The sequence below is a fragment of the Genypterus blacodes genome, unplaced genomic scaffold, assembly GCF_046128005.1.
Source record: "Genypterus blacodes isolate CSIRO-AG114 ecotype Tasmania unplaced genomic scaffold, CSIRO-AGI_Gbla_v1 ptg000003l_1, whole genome shotgun sequence".
In the NCBI taxonomy this organism is placed as follows: Eukaryota; Metazoa; Chordata; class Actinopteri; order Ophidiiformes; family Ophidiidae; genus Genypterus; species Genypterus blacodes.
This window is the reverse complement of record NW_027466817.1, coordinates 6,672,214-6,694,476: the sequence shown is the minus strand read 5'-3', so window position 1 is coordinate 6,694,476 and position 22,263 is coordinate 6,672,214. Positions and strand designations below refer to the sequence as shown.

Genomic DNA, 22,263 nt, shown 5'->3' with positions numbered 1-22,263 from the left:
AGGCTGGCAGCAGTGACAGGGAGGGCGGGGGGGGGGGGGGGGGGCTGCCGGATGGGGAGGCCTGCCGCAGGATGGGACTCTTATTGAGCGTTTGAGCGATGAGCCAGGTCATCACAACTACCCACCTCATCCATCATGCCCCACAAACGGCCACAAATAAAGAGGACACATTCCTGCCTCCGCTCCCACTACCACATTCAAGCTCTCTCCAGCCTTTTCTCTCTCTTCCCCTCGCAACTCTTTCTCCTGCTCCCTCTCCGTCTGCGCCAGCCAAGGCCCCGGAGAGAAAGGAGGAGCAGAGTTCAGGCTCTTTCTCTCTCTTGGAGGCCATGGGAGCGCCAGAAGAAAAGCGGCAGGTGGTTTTCTGACTCAAGACTCAGAGAACCCTGTTCGGGCCAAGATGATGGGCAGCCAGGGCCGAGCAGCAGAAGGAGGGGTCGATGGAGACAGAGGGAGAGAGTGGCGGAACAGAATGTCAGAGGAAAAAGAGAAAGGAAGATGTCTCAATCCACATTGTAGTCCTTTATTTCTTAGTTGTTCCTCCCACAGTATTGAATTGAAATGCATAACAGTTACATTGTAGAAAGCATTAAAACAAAGTACCTCAACTTGCTGATTACTTTTTTAAAATCGATTATAAACAAAACAACAACAAAAACAAACCAAAAAAAACAAATCTGGTCCCTCAAAACGGGAGAATAAATGAAAGTAATCTGTTATTTATCATAAGTTTGGCACAAGGGATTAACATGAACCGAACGTCACACAAGCTTGCAGACAACCGTAGAAAATGTCAGATACAGATCTTATCAGACCAATCATGCGCTTATGAAGAAATTATACCTGTTTTTTTAATCATTTCATTCTTTATAATGTTTTTCATTTTTTACAATTGAATCATTAAATTGTCATAGAAAACAAAAAGAAATCCTAAGTAATATCTAGTCATTGACCGATTTCATTAGAAGAATAAGGAGTGAATGGTATGTTTAATACTATCCGGCACTCGAATGTAATCTACAAACCCCATTGAATTCTAGGATAGGCCCGGCGAGGAATCTCCCCTTCACCTGGGCTAAGAGCAGTGCTATTCAGTAAACAAACTACAGTTTGCCAAGAAATAAATACAATTCTCAACATACAACAGCAAATAACAACAACAACACCAACAAAAAAAATGAAAACAAAAATCATGATTGTCTAAAAATGAAAGACACACGAGCATGGAGTAGCTAACGACTAGCATTCAGGCTATTTAGTGGTATTGTTGGTTGACTAGGATGAGGGTCAAAGGTGTTTGAAAAGACATATGCCCTTTACAGAACAACAAGTAACTTCAGCACTGGCTACGTATCTCAGTAAAAAAAAGTGTTTTCTACTTCCACTAAAAAGACAATCTATTTATATCCTTTCACAGATAGCGCAGGCGGGCGGGATGGAGTGCAGTGGAGAATAGTTGGTACACACTCGTGTACAGTGCTATGATTGTGCAGACACACGCAGCGATGCAGATGCAGATGGGAAACTGGCCTGATTTCAGTCTTTTTTTTTTTTGTTCTTCAGTGACTTCAATGATATGACTCAGTTTTCTTCGGCGCCAAGGTCGATGCTGAACACCACCCTTCATTTTTATTACGCTTTTTTTTTAATGAGAAACACCTGTGGATCTCCGGGGGTCAGAGGGAAGTTCCAGAATACATTTCAAAGATACTTGATAAGAGAGACGGTAAAGGGGACAGACTTTCTACCGTCTACAGACAATAAAACGTGTTCGGCTGTCTTAGAGACGCAACCAAACGCACCCTCTCGCCATAAAATGTTCTCCTTGCTTTGTATGTGCTGGACAACAAACGCAATCTAACAGTGATACATCAGCACGTCCATCTTCCATGTCCACCAGCTGCCTTTGCTGTGCAAAACATAGAAATTCAGCAGAATAAATACAGTTATTATTACTTTAGCATTATTATTTTCACCACAATCATCATCATTGCTATCATCCAGGATGATGTTAAGGTAAGTAATCAATTTTTCTGGACGTTTCTCTCTATTTGTGTTATTTAGGGGCCGGGGCTGGGCTGGGCTGGGCTCTGCCTGTGACAGTGACCCTGCGTTGTGTGTAAGGCGTTCCGCTCAGCAGTCAGATGGGCCGTGGTTCTGCTCAGCAGTCAGTCTGTGGACAATCAGGGGCAGAGAGCCAGGGGCCCACGTCAAAGGCCCCCCCCCACAATGGGCTCTCAGTGCCATAGGTCAGGGCTGGGGGGGGGTTGACAGGTGAAAGGGCAGGTGGGGCACGATGTCATCATACATGGCTTAGGGACTGGATAGCACTGGATTCAGCAGCGGCACGTGCCAGACTGTGCCACATGGTGGCTGGAGAATGGGAGGCCGGATGGATAGAGTCCTTATCGGCCAGGGACAGCATCATGGCATAAGCCTAAGACAGAGGGAGAGACAGATAGTAAGAGGCTGGAAATGGACAGGGGCCTTAAACTTCCTGATCATAGTGGTCAAAGAAACATCAAGTCGTCGTTACGTTGGCCGTAACCCTAACCCAAACTGTCGATATTCTCTGCAGTAAAGTTACCTGAGACTTGGATTTCCTATAAAGTGGCTGCTTCACGGCCTCGGACAGAGACGGGGAGCCAAAAGATCCTTCATCCTCATCTCCATCTCCCTCGCTTAACTCGCTCTCCTCCATCTTCCGCATTTCTGAAAAGTGACGAATATGATCTAGAGCCGAGTAGCTGCTCTGCTCCTCCTCGTCTTTATACCTGGTGGCAAAGAGAATGAAAGTCATGTACTGGATCAGTGAATTCAGTGGATTTTGTAGTAACTTTGCCAGTGCTTAACATTCATTTTCTATGATTAATGATCATGATCTGAACATACCTCATCGGGGAGCTTTTGCAGTTGATGTCCAAGTCTTTTGGCTCGTTAAAGTCCATTTCATCTTGTATGATGTTATCACTGTGGTTGCTTGGAAGCATCTCCCCCTCTGTTTTCTCAGGGGTGTCGCCAATCTCCTCTCCTTCCTCGTCAGCACCGAGATCCTCCACTTCCTCATCTTCGAGGTCATGCGATCCATGACTTGTCATCAGGGGCTTCTCTTCTTCAAAATGACCCCCATTTAACCTGTAGACCAGGAACATTTTGCTCATTATACAGGGAACATTACGTAATTCACGAACAAACAAATACCTCATAAATGTAACGTTCAAGAAAGAACAGGAACAAGATATTGTAATATAATTTCAATGGTGGAGCAACTGGTTTCCTGTATGGTGTTGTAAGAGTCCTTAGAGAGAGAGAGAGAGAGAGAGAGAGAGAGAGAGAGAGAGAGAGAGAGAGGGGGAGAGGGGGAGAGGGAGCGAGGTGATTCACAGCACAACACAGCAGCTGGGTATGAGTTTGTCATTGACTCGGGGCCCCTTTGGGCACAGCAGCGCTGGCTTGATGGTTGCAGCACTTAACTGGAGCACTCGGCCTCTCGTCTTGTTTATTTTCCTGACTATCTCGTATTCATCTAATAGGCAAAATATTTAGCTGACAGCCCCATTTGGTGAGAGACTTATGAGAGCGCTGCCAACCGGCCCATTCCTCCATCCCAGTGAAGAGAGAGAGGGCCAGCTATCCAAACTGCCTGGGTCTTAATCTGTCCCACTGTCCCAGCTCGACAGGAAACCACCATTTGGTAAATCATCTGGAACCACATTAAGACTGATTCACTAATCACACTCTGGGACGTCTGTCGCCAGCTTCCAAAAATGCCATTTCTCGAACAAAGGATGAAGAGATGCGGAGTGCGACATAGACAGGGAGAAGCGGGGTAGATAAAGAAAAGAAAACACATCGAGTAAATCGCCCCGAAGAATGCCAGATGGTCATAACTTGGAGATAGTGGATTTGAAAGAGATGCATTTGAGCTTGTGATGACTCTGAGGCAGAGGAAGAGGTCTAATCACTGCAGCACAACACAGGGTCTGCATCATCTTTCCTCCTTTATGAGCAGCTGTTAAAAAATGTCTTGCAGAGGTTAGAAGCTCCCCCTACGGAGGATCCTGGAGCGGTGTATTCGTGTCTTGTTGAGATTGCAGGGCTGAGAATAAGGTCTAACTGTAAGAGAGAGCAAGAGCTCTGTGATTAAGAAAACAGATTCGCTAATTATGCTTTCAAACGTGGTAATTTGCTGAGGATAAAGTATCTATCAGAAGTAGTCAGGAGCGCAGCACTTTGAAAGGAAACACGGGCCGACCCTTTGACCCCACCCCCTCTACCCTCTTCCTGTAGGCAGACATGTTGATTCCAGATGTGGCGGGCTGACTGCTTGCGCTCCCCTCTCCTTTTCCTCTGACACCGGCCCGCCCGCTCCTGCTCTCACAGGCACAATCACACTCCAGTCTGGGAGATCTCTATCTGGACCTTTCCAATCTGCCCCGCCATCAAACCAACATGAGGCACGTGAAAACAAACGCCGGGACCTGAGCAGACCTCTGCACTGCTATCCGACCCCATCGCAGCTCCAAGAATTTATTTGCATAATCCTCAGACATAATTGCAGGCGCACAGATATGCGTGTGTTGCCAAAAGGCAACAGAAATCAAAATAAAAAAAGGCTCCTGCACATTTTCAAAAACTGTGATTATCATAAATGTCATCACAGGCGACTGCTCTCTCTAGCCCAAACATCTGAGCCTGATGTGATAGTTAATGAAGGCTGGCTGGGTGGTATGAAAATGCCCGCTAGTGCAAGTCTGCTTACCAAAACAGATCACTGGGCTCCTAACCATTTAATCATCATTGCAGTCTATTTATAGTCATTTTAGATTCCTAAATTCCAACTATCCTTTTAATTACAAGTGCAGATTAGTGCAAGAGTTCAGAAAAAGTCAGCAACTCTTCAAATAAACATCGTTGCTGTGCAGGTAAGAAGCAGGCTAATATGAAGTGAGTGATATTTGTGTGTAATTTACAGCGATGTGAGTGGATTTGTAGCTCTGACAAGGAGGAGGAAGTGAATATGACTAAAGGTCAGCTTACCCTTCCTCAGAGGGGTCAGGGGACGTCTGGTTCTGGCCTGCATTGCTGATAAAGTTTCTTATTTCGTTGAAGTAAGAGTCCTCTTTGTCATCCAGTATGGCGCTGCCGCTGTCTAATTCAGACCGAGGGGACGACATTGCAGTGCCTGTGGTGGGAAAAAATACTTTAATGCTATTTTATGAAACCGTGCTATTGTTCCTAAGGTCAGCAGGGCACGGTGAGGCCCTAAAACATTTCAGATTTACAACTGTGTCCACCTAGAAAATGTATTTCAAAATAGAATTAGAGAAGTGAATTTGTGTGGTGAGCCTACACAGGTATCACACTCTGTTCACAGTGTGTTTGTGAATGATACATCTCCAAAACAGCCTTTTCAAATTGCTGAACCAAAGAGAAGCATGTAAAGCTTTGTGCCTTATTTGATACCACTTTCCATGGAATTTTGTCATTCCATTCTATTAAAAAATGTTATTGTTTAGTAAGTGTTCTAATGATGAATCTGCCTGAGACTTTAATACTCTAACTGTGGGGAAACATTTCCAATCCGTTGTCATTATGATTAAATACTGATTGTGTATTGTGATCCTCAGAGATTTCGTTCACACAGAGGAAAGTGCTGAGAGCTGTGGTTATATTTTATGATGCTACAGTCCCACAGCGCGGGAGATAATTGATTTCATATTTGATGGAGTGAACATCATGTCTGATTAAGTAGAAACCTCCTCTGAGGATTGTTGATGTAGGCTGCGAGCCAGGTGTCACCACTCCTGCTGCTGATTCAGAGTCGGAGTGATGGAACTCGTCGAGCCAATAAGCTGTGAGTTTTGCTGCTGATGGAAGCAGCTAAGTCACAGAATAGTGTTTGCCGTTGCAAAAGTCGCAGACAGATTTATAACCTTTAATTTCTCAGCCTTGAAATAGTTTCTGGTCGCGGATAAATTATGATTTTCAGGAGAGGAATTTACTAATTTATTCATGGCAATCTGTATGATAGCAAAGCTGCTCTCATAGTGATATATGAAGAGAATAAAGGTTATGTTCACACACCAGTCTGAATAATTTCATTAGTCCACCATCTTCTACAAAGCGCCGCAGGATCCTCACCTGACAGATTCCCGTTCTCGTGCTTCTTGAGGTGGCGGTCCAGGTTGGTCTGCTGACCGAAGCAGCGGTCGCACAGGTGGCACTTGAAGGGCTTCTCCTTGTTGTGGATGTTGCGGATGTGGCGCTGCAGGTTGGAGGAGATGCTGAAGGAGCGGTCACAGTATTTACACCTGCAGGAAGGAGCCAGAATGCCTTTCGCTTAAACAATTATCGGATGAAAAGTTTCAGCAACAAAAACAAACAGCAGAACTCACAAGCTGCTACTCATTAGGTGAACTGTACCGCATAATGAATCAGGGACATGTGATTTGTTCTGTGGGAAACATAATGGGATACTTATTGTAGGACACACACACATACACACACACACACATACACACAAACACACACATCCCCTCTTGCCGTCCCACAGTCCCAGACATGATGGAGGAGCTTGTTCAAGGTGAAACGGCTCTTGCCTCTTATCTCCGGCCAGCCCAATAAAATTGCATTCTTCTCTCACAAAATAAGCACGCAGCAGATTTGGGTTTTAGCCCTGCAAAATTAGCGTCTCTTGCCAAGTTTCTTCATGCAAAATTATACGAGAAGATTACATCTTTTCTTCTGCTAGAATTAGCTCGCTCGATTGGCCGTCCCTCAGGAAACCCCCTGGTTATCTCCACGAAAAATTACAATAAACAGCGGTGATCTTTAATGGCGTGCCAGCATTTGGAGCGCAGGCTATCAGGCCGGGGCAGCGGAGGCCTCTGTGTGTGTGTGTGTGTGTGTGTGTCTGGCTCTCTCCTGTGGTCAGCAGGCCTGCGCCGATCCTTTGGGCCAACATTCCACCACCTTAGTTACTGCAAAGCCAAGAACTGCCAGCCAAGCCTTGCTAATTATACAAATGTAGTAAACGTGCAGAGATTCACTTTTAAAATGTGCGCTGAACTAAACCGCCGCTGCTGCTGCTGCTGCTGCTGCTGCTGCTGCTGCACGTGGGAACCTGCACTAGGTCAGAAAACTGGATGATAAACTTTGTCCATCTCTTCTGCCTTATTTGCCAACTGGACTATGGTATCAGAAAAAAAGGAGCTTTTGAATCTTGTGATAACCTTTTCATTTGGCAGCCCGGTGCCCACTTGGCGCGGCCAGTAGCCGGTGTGGGCCTGCAGATCAGCTCCAGTCTGGCCTCGCACACAAAAGCGGAATGACCGCAGCTGCTGGGCCTGGACATCTGCCCGTGCTCCCCATCACCTCAATTTTTCACCCTACTTCCTTCCCTTCTCCTTTTGCTCCTCTCCTCGCCAGCCCCACTTCAAAACCCCCCCTCCTGTCGACCGTGCGACAGACACCATTTTTCATCGGGGTAAATTATTTAGCGGAGGGATAATTATTCCAGGCTTTGGCAGAATAGGAAAACATACATAAACTCTGCTCCAAGTGCAGACAAGTATTCCTGGGAAAACAACACATGTGCTCTTAATAAATGAGCCGTGCTTTGTCTGTCTGTCTGTCTGTCTGTCTGTCTGTCTGTCTGTCTGCCTTTCTGTCTGTCTGTCTGTCTGTCTGTCTGCTGCGGAATACACGTCTTTTTTGAATTGTCTTACCTATACGGTTGCTCTCCCGTGTGAGTCCTGAGGTGGCGGGTCAGGTTGGCAGAGCGTGGGAATATTTTTCCACAATATCTATAATTGGAACAAAATTGTTATTGGCAATGTGTATATAAAATTCACAAGTAAATCAAAGAGGAAATAAAAGTCACAGCTGTTTTGTGTGATGGGTTTAGCTGTGTGTTTGCTCACCTGCAGGTGTAGCGCTCCTTGCCCTTGCGTAGCAGCGTCTCCGGCAAGGCCGAGGGCGGAGCTCTGAAGTCAAACATGGAGGGGACGGAGCGCAGCAGGTCGCCAGAGTCGGGCTTCAGGGAGCCAAACGTCTCCAGCTTCTCCGCCATGTTCTCGATGGCCGACATCTGAAGAGACACAAGGGGAGGCGAGCTGGGGTGAGGGTCTGTCCGACACACACCGATAACTCAAAGTGAAGAAGCATGTTTCGCTTATTCCCCTTGCTTTGCATCCAACAAGGTGGAAATAAGGAACTCGTCGGCAACATATATATGCAGTAAATAAAAACCCCTCCGAACACACAATCACGTGCACGCACAAAATTAAGGACTGCAGCCAATCTACTAATGAAGCCAAACATTTGCTTTCATCAGAAACCCTCAGAGGAGAGTGGAAATACATGTACTTGTCACTTGGTCTGTGTGGTGTTTGTTTATATGTGTGTGTGTGTGTGTGTGTGTGTGCATGTATGTATATGAATGAGAACCTACGTGCTGCATGGTGGCCCATAGCTGATTAATTGCAACAGTGTGTGCCAAAGAGTGCGAGTGAAAGGGAAGAATTTGCCTCTAATGTGTGTGTATCTGAGAGACGAGAGGGAAAAAGGTGTGTGTGTGCATGTACGTAGCATGTGTTGTTATTTGTGTGTTGTGTGATTGTACATGCATATTGTGTATCTGTGCGTTGTCAGATCCCTGTGCAAGAGCGTGTGTGTGTGTGTGTGTGTGTGTGTGTGTGTGTGTGTGTGTGGCAGAGGAGTGATTCATGTCCACTGCTGGGCTGTAAACCATTCTGTGCACAATGCGGGCAGACAGCACATTCGTCAATATGAAAGATGTTGACATTACTGATCAAGGGCCAGACACGGGTAATAATGATATCGCTGTGCTGAGAGGGGTGGGATGGGGGAGGAGCAGGGAGAGGGGGGTTGGAAAGAGCACTGGAGGAGGAGGAGGAGGAGGAGTGGGGGTGAAGGGGTCCCAGTAGGCCGCGGGGCCTGTCAGCCCACTTGCACACAGGAGGGTTTTTTCTTTTTTTTTTTAAAGGAGCGACACAAATTTGCATTATTTTGCGTGAATTGAATTTTCAGCCTGTTTCTCATTCTTATTTCAATAAGGCAACAAATCAATGGTGATTCAGGTCCTCCACCAGAGCCCTGCTCCCGCTCTGACATCCCATCTCCTGCTCTCACCCCGTCACTCTCAGGCTACACGCCAAGACGGAAGGGGCTGGGGGGGGGGGAGAGGAGAAGCAAGAGTGATGAAAAAGAAGAGGATGGGAGAGAAGAAAGAGGAAAAAGAGGGAAGAAAGAACAGAGCCCTGAGAAGAAGGAGCTGATAGATGGCGAGGGAGCTGCTGATTAGGAGTGACGGCCGAGTGTAAAGTTCCTGCTGCAGCCGTTGACGTTCCCACTGAGGGAGGATGTGGAGTGTCAGGTCCGTTTGATTATGAATATGCCAATGCTGCATGCCATGAATCAAGGGAGAGAGAAAGAGGGGGAGCGAGAGGGTAGGGAGCTAGCGATTGTCGGGAGGCGGAGTGCTTTCATATTTCTTTTGAATGCGTTTATGTATTTCATTTGCGTTTTTTTTCCAGGCGCTGGAGTAAAGCTCAGTTTGTCTGCGGCGCTCAATGAGAGCTCATAACTCCTGGGAACATTAGGGCCCCTAAAGCTGTCAGCCGTATTGAACGCATCCGATAAGACACTTTTATTCAAGAGCCACTGGTGCTGACACTAACTCGGTGTGGCGCCACCTATTGGAGAATCTGCTCTGAGTGTTTTATATCAAAGGCCTTGTTAGATGACTTATCTGCGTATTCTACAGCAGAATCAATCAGACAGCTTCATGAAGGCAACATGTAACATTGTAACCATCATTCTGCTGCGTTTATCCATTTTTATGGATGGCGACTCAGGTTCATTAGGCCACTGTTTGACAATGCTTTGTAGTGAAATGTCTGACTTAAACAGGATAAATGCCTCACCCCAATTTAAAGACTCTATACACACTTCTGTATATAGGACGCCCCCCCTCACGCACACACACCACCCACAGCCCTTCGTCCTCCCCCTCAGGCACCGTGTGTGCCTCTGTGAACTTGCTTGTTACTGTAGTGTCTCTTAGGGACCAGCTGTTGATTGGCTATCTTCAGATGTCAGTGATGCTGAGAGGGCCTTAATTAGTGAGATGCATTCTCAATTGTTGATCTTTATCGGGAACCAGATGTCTGGAGGGAGGAACTAACCCCTCGCACCCCCCCCCCCCCTCCCTCTTGGCGTCCCAAAGAGACTGTTACCCTCACGCTGATGTAAAGCAGCCCCGCTAAACACTATAACCCCACCTTCTACTCAGCACCCCCACCCTCCCCCACCCCATCCCCTGCCTATTTGCAAGAGTTCTGCTTCATTCTCCAAATAAGCAAACATATATTCAGAGATTTCAGATGGACGGGGTGTAGCTCTGCTGGAAATCCCCCCTTGAAAGCCTTTCATGTGCAGGGAAGAGGGGACGTGCTTTAATGTAAGGAGGATGGAAACGCATCAGAAAGTGTGATGATGCACAGTGCAAATCTGGTGGACAACATCTGACCTCCTGTACACGTTCAAGTACATTTTTTATAGTAACACAGCATAAATAGCTACTATGGCCACATCCAGTCAGTCCTTGATGGTGATTGGCTGAAGCCATGCCATTGCTGGGTAATGAAGGCTCTAAACATGTTATGCAGCACATGCATTAAGGGTAAGATTTGGTAGTGGCACAGATACATGGCAGTGCTGTAGCTTAAGGAGAAACTTACCCAAGTTCTCTGATCTGGCATACGAAACTGAGGGGCGGAACAGAAGGAAAAGAGAAGGCAGTCAGAACCAGGAAGTGGCACATGAATCAACAGCTTTTGATTGGACACATGGGCATAGTGGGAATGATGGGTGTTTTGATTTAAAGCGACTGAGCAATGTGCCGTCTATCTGCAGAGTTACTGCTCTGGGATTATAGGAGGCTCTAATAGGTCCCAACACTTCCTGGTGTTCAATAAACTCATTATAGCCGCCTACAAATACAATTCCAGTTTGTAATCTAAGCCAGTATTGCACCGCCATAAAATGTCCTGCCAAGAAATAAAAAGCTGAATCACTAAAAAACCAGAAAAAAGTTCCAGTCCCCTCAGCGTTGCAATATTTTTTTTTCTCCTTTTCTTTTTTGATATATGGCTTAAGTGTGAGTCAAACGACTGAAAACAAACCCTCTCAAAAGTATACAGAAGGGCCCCTCGCCTGGTCCGGCTGAGCCCCGACCCTGCTCCAGTGTTTCTGGGAGTGATTTGTGTGTCCAGACATCATAAAGTCATAAAGATGGCCTAAGTACTCTGTTAGTGTTTCTACTGATAGGACACCTCATTAAGGCATGTGGGTCGGCCATGTGGCTGCTTCAGGCTGAGCCGCTGCAGCAGTCTGGACAGGCGACATAAATCAGACAAATGAAACAGCCTGTAAAAACCAGACCTGAAATGGCCAGAAAAGGGAGAGAGAAAAAAAATCATATCCCTGAGAAAGTGGTGTTTTCACTTTCCGACATACCGTTCTCACCCGCGGAGGAAGAGTGAACAAATGAACGTCAATGCGACACGTCATGCAGCGCGCGCACACGCATAGATGTGGAGTCTCACACTGCACCGAGGGGGCAGAAATCAGCGGTTTAAGGCCATATCATTTTTTATATTGTAATCAAAGACGTATTATGTGAAGACGTGTCACATTGTGCCCTTTACTTTCAGCCACATCTGTTTCAGACAGCCAGAGGCGGCCTTATTAGGCAGTAGCTCAGATAAGCCTGGAGCTACATACTAATCCCCATTAATCTATGCAGTCGGGCCCGCCAGGAAGAACCAGGCGCTCCAATAGAGACAGCTGCTCTCTCATACAAACTACTGTGATTTAGTCCTAATGCTTTATTGTTGTTGCTTACACTCAGAACATACCTGTGGGTGGAAGAGAAAGCCAGGAGCCGGTCGCATGTACTTGTCCTTCAGCGACTCAAACGGATCGCTCATCCTCCTCTTCTCAACCCTGCTAATAGTAGAGTTATATCAGCTCTTAGTGAATGCACAGCGGCAGATGCTGCAATACAATTACATTCATTGGGAAGGTGTTGTTGCTACAGTAACAACACCTATTGTGCTGTCAGGTAAAGCCACTGGGGGTCACAATACCTATAGATGGGGTCCATGAAGAAGGGAGTGGGCCTGGCGTGCTGTAAGGAGGTGTCCGCTTTTGGGATCTCCACCACTGCTTTCTCATCCTCAAAGCCCAGGTTCTTTTTTGCCTTGTCCTCTCGAGCGCTGCGGCCGCGGCCCCTCGCCCCCATGCTCAGGTCCAGCGGCTGCTCTTGACCGGCAGTGTGGGAGGCCTCTGGTTTGGAAGGGGCGAACGAAGCCGCCTTCTCCTCCTTTCTCTTTGTGGTGAGGTCAAACGGTGACTCAGTTGAGGATTTGCCCTGGGCCTTTTTGCAGTCATCCACTGGCGACTGCGGTTCACCCTTTAAGGCTGGAGGTCTGAGGTCTCTGTCTGGAAAAGGGTACACGGGAGGGGAGAAAGCTGGGAAGAAAGGCAACGGAAACATGGAGGGGTAGGGCAGAGACCCGACCTTCTTGTCCTGTAGACCAGCCAGCCCTGTGGAACCAAAGTACTTCTCAGCAATGGAGGCAATGGCCTTAATCGAGTCATTAACAGCCCCTGTTACAGCTGTGTGCTCCTCCAGTGAGGCGGGGATGAGGGAAGGGCCCGGGAAGTCTTTAGCTGCGCTGCTGCCGGTCAGGCTGGGGCTCTGCTGGCCTCCTTCACTGGCCTTCCTCTTAGGGCCCTTGCCATTTTCCCGAGCAGCCCCACTCTCCCTCTCACTGTCCAGGTCGCTCTCCAGCTCAGATCCCGATGTGCTCTCTAGATCGCTTCCGCTGGGCGTGCTGACGTCATCCAAGTCGCTACTCTCTGACAGGTCATTCGCTTTGTTCCGCTGCTTTGTGGAGGACATGCAGCTTTGGGTGTGGAGGTCTGACTCTGGCGCCCGGTTGCCAGGTGAGCCGCCATCCTTACGGAGCGCTTTGAGGAGCTCTCGGGACTCTAGAGCTCCTGGACTCGGGGGCAGCAATGGACTCTTACTCAGCTCTGTGCCAGGTACGGCAATGGGCCCGTGGGCTGTCTGTCTGATGGGAGAGGTGGTGGCAGGAATGAGCTGAGGACGGTGGTAGAGTCCAGAGGGAAACAAGCCTGGGAAACTGAAGGGAAATGCTGGGGCAGCAGGAAAGGTGAGGCCGGCATGGTGACGACTAGCCCCAAAGTAATCAGCGAGTCCGGCACTACTGTGGCCCATGGCTGCCAGAGCCGATTTGTCCATGCCAGGGGTGCCCGGGAGCGGCATTCCCTGGGCAAAGAGTCCTCCTGCTGTGAAATGATTCTTCCCTTCACAGAAACGACGGTGTTTGTTGAGAGAGGAGGTGGTGCTGAACATCTGACCGCAGTCCTTGCACTTGATCTGTGTGCGGCAGTCGGCGTGCATGCGCTTATGGCGGCACAGGTTTGAGAACTGGGTGTAGGACTTGTGACATACCTCACCTACGGGGGACACAAAGACAGACAGAGGACATTTAAAATGCAAAACACGCTGGTGCATACACACAATCAAATGACATCACATTATATTACATCTGTAGCCAACATGCTTCAGACTGGCTGAAGCAAATGCAAAGGAAATACATCATGAATGATTTGCTCATGTTCCCATCAATGCTCAGACAATAGTTTCACAGCAAAATAATGGGGAGAGGAGTGTCCAGATCCTGGCATTGTGAGGGGGGGACTGTTTGGTAGATGTGAGTCAGTAGCTGCCACTCATCACCTGCACATCAAACCAAATTCCCAGGCTCGTTCAGCTCCATTGTCCTCCCAGGGACGCTCCCTGGGAGTCCATAAACAATCACACTGACATAGACACACACGGACATGCAGGCTCATTCAAGAAATATTCACATAGGACGGGGAGACAGAGAATCACACACACACACACACTCACTCAGGCATGCAGACATACAGATACACACATACTCACAGCCGCATGAAGCACAATGGCTCTATTTTAAGTTTGTGAAGGAAGTAGAGTTGAATGAATCCTATCCTGCAATCCGGTTCCCAGGGACAGGTCTCACGTCCTCTGCTGCCTCTCTCCCCTCTCCCCTCCGGACCTCTCCCATCACCCCCTCAGCCCCCTCACCTTATCCCATAGCCGGGTCCCTGTTATGCTGCGCTGAGTGACCTTCCCACACTGTCACTATGTCTGACCTTGGGGATGTGCACCCAGGCTCCACACAAAGCCACATCGCCTACGGCCATTACAGGTCTGTCAGGGTTATCGTAGACCAATGGGTGATTGGCTCAAATATATGAAGGTGGACAGAGGCCAAGTATTTTGTTTTCACAAGTGATTTTTCTCTCTTCACTAAGACCTACACACCCTTCACTACAGGCTCAGCTAAGCCACTGCTGACATCTCAATGAGGCTTTGATCATCCAGTTATATCAGGAGGCTGACAGATCTGGATGATTGATTTTGCTCACATTGTTATTAGATCTTCAAAAGTTGGATAAGGAAGTGGTTATGCTCACACTGTGGTTACACGCCTGCATACTTTGGATGCATTCCAGGCACAAGGTGCACATGAGGCAATTTAAGGAGATGGCGAGGAAGAGCTGGACACAACTATTGTGGAAACGGATTTAAATAAACAGCCGCAAGGATTGCCAAATGGGGCTGCTGAGGCCAAGAGAGAATGTAAAATTTTATTTTAATGAAAAGACTCTAAGCGTAATTACGGCTTGGCTTTGGGTTACACAATCAGGTCAGAACAGTAGTTGAAAACATTTGGAATATAATGTGAAGAGTGCTGGATTCCTTTGATTTTGCATGTATTGCACATGTTTCCTCTCTGCAGGCTCATGCCTCTAGGAAAAACATGGAGATGTCCGGATGTCTGTTTCCATTGAGAAAATGTTACACAAATCTAACACAGGTATGGAGAATCTGTGATACATTTACTGTACTATATTAGATGGTCAATTTGGCAATGTCATCTTCAAGTGTGTGTGTGTGTGTGTGTGCGTGTGTATGTGTGTGTGTGTGTGTGTGTGTGTGTGTGTGTGTGTGTGTGTGCACGCATGTGTTTTTACAAGCCACATGTCCTGGGCAAACTACCAAAATAATTCCAGCACCATAAATACTTTACGTGTGACATTTACAGACCAACAACGCACACACACGTCACATGGGGGTGAGAGCTGATTCACCGCACGCGTGTATTAGTCAGCTTTTAATAAACTGGAATTAAATATTATAAACACATTCCTCAGAGGAGTGCACGGCTACAAGACTGTCTGCTATTAAAAACACACTAGCACTGAGGGCGTTACGTTAACAAGGCAGCTCTATTGTGCACAGACACACACACACACACACACACACACACACACACACACACACACACACACACACACACATTGACATATAGACACAAAGCGTGCACTAAGATACAAACAGAGTCACATGTACACACAAGACAATGCGGTCCAAAACACGTACATGCTCTTCAAGAGGACACACAAACAAACACTTGGGACACACACATGGTCTCTCCCAGGCAGCTATCAAGTCTAAGGCCGTTCCGACTTTTTTCACACAGCCATTAGTTGTTTTTAAACCTGCATATTTTCTGCTGATTACAGCAAATGGACTCTTATTCACAGGGAGCGTGGGGAAGGAGGCTGTACATGTGGTTGCCATTTGTGAGGAATGGTGCATGTGGAGGCAGAGAGGAGACGGAGAAAGAGGAGCGAAAGGGGAGTCAAAGGTCTCCAGTGGAGATGCAAGGGCTCTCTGGACCTGCGTGTGTATGTGTGTGTGTGTGTGTGTGGGTGTGGGTGTGTGTGTGTTTCTGTGTTAATGTGTGTGTAAGAAAGAGGAGCCTCTATGTAATTCTATGAGCTTGTATGGCTGAGCGAGAGAGAGAGAGAAAGAGAGAGAGAGAGAGAGCAAGGGGTGAAGGTCAGAATGCTTTAGGGGAAGGAGATGTGATCTGTGGTGTGAGGTGGGGAAAGTGCGAAGGGTCAAAAAGAGTGTGGGTCTTGTGCAGCGTGTGTGTTTGTGTGTGTGTGTTAGGGAGAGAGAGGAGGAAACGGAGAGAGAGAGACAGAGGCCAAGTAAACGTGAAAGAGAGGAAAAGTAGGTCTCAGTGGGTCAGAGGTCGCTGTGAAAGGAAACAGTAAGGTTAGGGAAATTACATTTTGTGTTTTGAACTTCTTTATCACAACATCAGCATCAAGTCAGAGTGCTGATGCAGATTTAAGTGCGTGATTAAAGTGAAATGGTGCTGTGAGTGTGAACAGAGCTACAAAACCCCACAGGTGAGGATAACAACGTATTTAAAGCAACAATGAACATGACATTTTTTATTATTGTAGCGTACTGAGGAGACTTACATAGGTAGGGTCTTAGTGACTTACACATGAAGGGCTTGACACTGCTGTGGATGTGCTTATGCTGCTTGAGGCCGGAAGACGTTGCGAACGTCTTGCCGCAGTCGGAGCAGGCGTGGGCCCGTGCCCCCACGTGCTGAGAGCGGATGTGCCTCTGCAGGTTACTGGGGTCTGTGAACACCTGCTGGGGAAAGCAACCACACAGATGCACGTTGGAGTTACCATCTACGTCCATGGACCCGCGCAGACACACCCGCATGTGCACAAGTGTATGAACCGTCGCTTTTAACCGTTAACTTTACCTTTGAGCAGTTTTCACATTCGTAGTGTTTGCCGCTGTCGTGTGACATCTGATGTCGGATCAAGTTCGATTTCCAGTTGAAGGCCTTGGGGCACTGGTCACACTTGTACTCCCTCTCTTCAGAGTGGGACAGAGTGTGGGCCTCCAGACTACAGGACAAATAAAGGACGGACAACAACAACAAAGGGCAATGTGTTACTTCACACAGATTCTTCCTCTACATGTGTGATTGAGTGTGTGGACTATCTACTCACCTCTGGATATCGGGGAAGACTTGATCACACTCCTTACACTCGTGGAGACCATGGGATATGTTGATTGGTCGCAGGTCTTGGGGTTCCTGGGCCTTCAGGTCACTGTCTCCTCCTAGGAACACGACAACAAGACTGTGAGGACTACTTGATTCATACAGAAAAATCTTATGATGTGTTTGTGGAGTCCACTAAATCCCTGCTACTGTGCGTAGTTTGAGCTCAGCATCTGCTTTATTCTTCAGTGTATTAAGTATTATGTAGTGCCTATGTGGCTCGGGGGTCTCAGGGGTGAAAGCTGCATTCTGCATATTTAGATATATCACCACAAACCGCTCTTCTCCCAGGTTGCACAAAATAAAACAACATATGCCATTTTATAGTACATAGTGTATAGTAAGTGAATCCTGGTCCGGTCCCCTTTTACTGTTTTTGCCTACAGGGTTAAACAAAAAAAGCTCTTACTGTGGTCGTCTTAGTGTCATGTTCTCACACAGACACACACTCTTTACAATGCACTTCATTAACTGCTATTTAAAATGCTACGGAAAAGCACAAAATAACAGTCAAACCTGGGTTTAGGAAGGAGGAGGGGGGCATCCCACACGGCTGCTTCTGGTGGTCCAGCAACTCGGTGCGAGACTCAAAGTGCAGGTCACAATCCTCACAGTGGTACTGCCTCTCCTCTGCACGGCAGGAGAAGGAGAAACCTTAGTGTAATGTGCAGAGAAGCAGAGTGTGTGTGTGTGTGTGTGTGTGTGTGTGTGTGTGTGTGTGTGTGTGTGTGTGTGTGTGTGTGTGTGTGTGTGGTGTGTATGTGTGTGTCACTGACCGTGGATATCAGGAGCCATGGCGTCACATGAATACTCTTCAGCCTTCATCAAAAGTAGCAGCTCCTCTCCGGGAAAAATCTCTCTGGTGACTTTGTAGAAGATCTACAACACACAAAGGGGGGGGGTCATTTTAAAGAATCATCCCAGAGACCCTGGGATTGCGGTGCTTCCCATGGACACACAATGGCCTTTGAAACAATCAGACATGGCGTTATTTTTGGCATGCCTTGAAGGTTCTACATGCTAGCTTCCTCTGCTGCATAGACAATAATGATAGGCAAATTTATTAGAAATGCAACACGGGGGGAGGTGGGGGCCGCGTGGGGAGGGGTCATTTCTGGGAAGGACCCAATCGAAGGGACATAGAGGGAATCACTTCCCTGTCAGAACACCAGAGCCACTGGTGCCACTGGTCCACAGAGGATTATGATTAATATCTCAGTCACAATAACAGATCATGTTGAGGTATTGTATAATTGTTTATATCATTGTTCTCAGTTCTTGTAAGTGATGTAATAGAAAGTATGACAACACTGACTTTAGGGACCTCAGGGAATTCATTGACCCATGTGAGAGAATCACCAGAAGCAGAGTACACACATTTACTACATCGCTGACGAATACAATATGCTCAAGTGTGTTGAAGAAATAAAAAATCCTGAGGACAATACAGTAATGTTACTCCCCTGGGTTGCTAATGTTGCTATGTGTCTGCTGAACGTGTAGCGCGCAGCGAACGTTTCAGGCATGTGTTAGTAGTTTGGAGTATCCTGCTACCTAGTGGTCAAAAGCCAATGAATGTAGCTTTTAATTCAGCTGTCACTAAATGAATGAAATGTAAAATGAATGTAAAAAAAGGGCACTACAAGTCTGCCTCCCATAACATGGCTGCATTGGAGTCCTTATTGTTATCCAGGGAAGACTGACAGATACATTACATATTGCAAACTGAATTAAACCAAAGGTAATACTCTTGTTTGTATTTCTTGCGTATTATCTAATTTTGTGTAGCTCGGCAGGACAGTCCCAGAGACCGTCTGATACTAATGCACCGTGGCCATAGACGGTACGCGTACACACATATTTTGAGTTCCACAAACACACATTTGCTGAAATAGAAGGACGTATAAACACAAGAAGCACACATGCATGCATTCACTAACATGCAGCGTTTTTCCTGCAGCTGTCACACCAGTAAGATTGAAGTGTTGAATAAGTAACAGAGGACAATTAAGGGAAATGGACAATAGGTTGGCATAGCGAGTAAGTTGACCAGTTGACAACCTTTTAAATCTTTGAGTCAGCAACGACCCTCTACCAGACTCAAGTGTCCCAGAGAAAGACAATAAACACCCTCTGGCTATAATATTGTTGTTCCATGTACTGAACTTGACCTCTGATCTCTTAGTGTTGAGGGGCAGGTGAACTCAGACATTCTCTCATTGGAATCAATCAAAATGTATATTTTCCTAATGGGCCCACAAGGAAAATGTTATCAGTTAGCGAGTGTATTTACATCCACGTTACCCAAAAAGGCACAGGGAGCAGGGAGGCCTAGGAGGAGCGCCTATACGAGAACGGGAATTCCCCCCTCAGAAGCTCCGCCCCTTCCCCGAGGGCCACAACAGATAAACAGCGAAAACACACACAAACACACAAACAGGCTGCAACTTACATCAAAGTAGAATATACACTGTTTGCTCTGATTCTGGGGGTCATCCTGAACATGCCAGGGTCTCTCTCTATCTCGCAAACACACACACACACACACACACACACACACACACACACACACACACACACACTGTGGTGATTACAGTGGCTTGAAACAACAGGTTCTTTGGTAGATAAGATATCCAGGGTGTCTGAGTTCACGCTGTGTGAGCCATCTGCCTCACCTTCAAGGCCATTGTCCATTCTTATCATAAATTTAAAATAACAAATTCAATTTTGTCATCTAATGGTAAAAAGGTAAACGTTTATGTATTTATTAATAACATTCTTGTCTGAGTAGTAGATAAAAAAACACATATTCCATGAAGTATTTCTGCATATTTTTTATCTCTCTCCCTCCACTTTCTGTCAAAGGTTACAGCCCTGTGAGGATCAGACGCTATAATCGGACACCTTGGTTACCTTGTTACCATTAGTCATTAGCAGAGTAAACAGAATCACATTTTCCCCGCGGTCACACCCTGTTGGCTGACTGCACAGCGCTCATTCCTCGGGTATGCCATTCACTCCGCCTCTCACTTCCACAATGAACTCTCAGTCTGAGTGCAAAACCTCAAAATCTCAGGCCATTTTAACACTTAAGCACTATGAAATAGAAAGATGCCCCAGGGCCACAATCATGTGCCATTTATGGTTTATAGTCAAACGCTTTAAGCTTGGCAAAAGTTTGGAGAAACACACTTGCAAAAACAAAAGCTCGCTTTTCTTTTCTCCTGTAAAATGCTTATAAATGCCACCAGTCTTCTTTATTTACAACTCAGATATGTGGAGAATAAGTGCTGACTGAGCAGCTGGTTGCAATAGAAAGTGACTTCATGAGAAGGTTAAACTTTCTAGTATCTCATGAGCAAAATATTATCACTGCAGGGCTCAAATCTGCATCTGTAAAGCCACTTAAAGGAGGGACAGATTTAGTTTAATGACGCTGCATTTTTAACAGCATCCAGTGAAATGGGTTAAAACGTCAAAAATTAAAAATCCCCATCAGTCATGCTGGAGTTACAAGGTTTCCACTGGACAGATATGTGTGCATTTAATGGATTTTGTTTTGGATGCGTTCAACTGTAATAGCCATTTAAAACCAAATTTTCATAAATAAATCAAGTCTAAATTTGCTGTTTTTCATTTCACCGCCAGTGGCCTCGCGCTCTCTGTGGCTGCATGCTAATGAACGGCTCATATTGCTCTCTGCCACTTCATCCCACTCAATACAGAGTGAGAATCAATAGTGCTAATGAGATTATTGTTCCCATCCCTCTGCACTGTCTTATGAAAGGCTCTTCAGGGCCTCGTTGGATGATGTCAATTACACTTCTAATCCATTTTGCTTTCAAACGAGTCAGTAGAGTGAAGAGCATCGTGGAGGGATTTCACTACTAATTGCACTAATTATCTTAATGACAAAACATGCTGATCATGGGAGGACACACGCGAGGAGGAATGCTCCGACTGCAGCTTAGTGCCTCAGCAGACGGATGATGATCACTGAGGTTCAAGTGTAACACAGTGAACGTGCCAGAACAAAGAATCAATAAAAGACTGATTGTATCATATTGTTGTGATGGATTAAATATGAGCTTATATTAGTGCAGGATTGTTACTGCAGTTTTCTTGACTTACACACACCTGTCCTCTCCTTTCTCTACTAGTCCTTTCTATTCTGTAGCTTGAAATAAAGAAAGCCATACAACAAAACAAAATGTCTAATACGCTCTTCTCTGATTGGCTGTAATATGACGACAAAGGTTGAATCTTTAGTTGCAGCAGAATCCTTAATGAGGAATTAATCTACCTGCATCTACTCCAAGCCTCTGTTCAAAGGTACTACATCTTCTCACCACAAATGTGAGAAAATACAAGCACATGAAAGAAGAAATAGAAGAAGAATTAGTAACGATCTTAGTTAGGAAGAATTTTGTACAAGTACAAGAAATGCGTTACTCTTCAAAAAAATTTAGTTGAAATAAATAATAAATAATTGCTTTACCTCTCACACAGACAGGGAGAGAGAGAGAGAGAGAGAGTTTGAGAGCTCCTCCTTGCTTGCTCACTCATTCCCTTGCCCTCTTGAGATTCATCATAAAGTTTTATGATAAACAGGACTGGGTCAGTAATAAGAAGCTGGAGGCCGCTTATACTCTCACTCTCTCTCTCTCTCTCTCTCTCACACACACACACACACACACACACACACACACACACACACACACACACACACACACACACACACACACACACACACACACACTGGAGCTGGGCAGGGCTCAGTGCCACATAATGATCTCTGCACCTGGAATTTAGTATTGAAAAAAAGAAATCTCAGTCGACGACAAGATGAGAGGAGATTCGGTGAAACCTCCAGTCTGAGAGAATATTTAACAGGGAGAGTCATCTGTAGGATCTGTCTGAGCTCAGTCGGGCCCTACGGTGGAGAAGTGGTGATGCGATACTGTGCAGTGTGTGTGTGTGTGTGTGTGTGTGTGTGTGTAATATGTGGTTTGAGGCTGTGTTTAGACTCAGCACTTCTCTGTGGCAGTAAAAACCTGTTGGAATCAGGTAGTGTGTGTGTTCGAACGCTTCCAGCTCTGAATGAGGAGCGCAGGGAGTCATCTTGACCCCAATGAACAATTCACAGCACACACACAAACACACACACACA

At 46.4% G+C, this 22,263-nt stretch overlaps 1 protein-coding gene across 9 annotated transcripts in view; it reads right to left on the bottom strand.

Moving 5' to 3' along the window:
- Nucleotides 1-509: 509 nt before the first annotated feature.
- The window catches only part of mecom (MDS1 and EVI1 complex locus), a 124,916-nt gene continuing 103,162 nt past the window's right edge, over nucleotides 510-22,263 (bottom strand). For 3 of the 9 annotated variants that reach the window (XM_076145568.1, XM_076145623.1, XM_076145632.1), the window contains 15 exons: nucleotides 17,870-17,972; nucleotides 17,610-17,723; nucleotides 17,041-17,152; nucleotides 16,788-16,935; nucleotides 16,489-16,669; nucleotides 12,177-13,575; nucleotides 11,946-12,036; nucleotides 10,767-10,793; nucleotides 7,926-8,092; nucleotides 7,731-7,808; nucleotides 6,145-6,314; nucleotides 5,041-5,185; nucleotides 2,893-3,135; nucleotides 2,588-2,774; nucleotides 510-2,437 (listed from right to left, as the gene is read on the bottom strand). In XM_076145568.1, the coding sequence (XP_076001683.1) occupies nucleotides 2,303-2,437; nucleotides 2,588-2,774; nucleotides 2,893-3,135; nucleotides 5,041-5,185; nucleotides 6,145-6,314; nucleotides 7,731-7,808; nucleotides 7,926-8,092; nucleotides 10,767-10,793; nucleotides 11,946-12,036; nucleotides 12,177-13,575; nucleotides 16,489-16,669; nucleotides 16,788-16,935; nucleotides 17,041-17,152; nucleotides 17,610-17,723; nucleotides 17,870-17,972 (3,300 nt within the window). In that variant the 3' untranslated portion in view covers nucleotides 510-2,302. The remainder of the gene's footprint in view (nucleotides 2,438-2,587; nucleotides 2,775-2,892; nucleotides 3,136-5,040; nucleotides 5,186-6,144; nucleotides 6,315-7,730; nucleotides 7,809-7,925; nucleotides 8,093-10,766; nucleotides 10,794-11,945; nucleotides 12,037-12,176; nucleotides 13,576-16,488; nucleotides 16,670-16,787; nucleotides 16,936-17,040; nucleotides 17,153-17,609; nucleotides 17,724-17,869; nucleotides 17,973-22,263) is intronic. The other 6 variants (XM_076145584.1, XM_076145592.1, XM_076145600.1 and 3 more) reach the window with 6 other exon arrangements.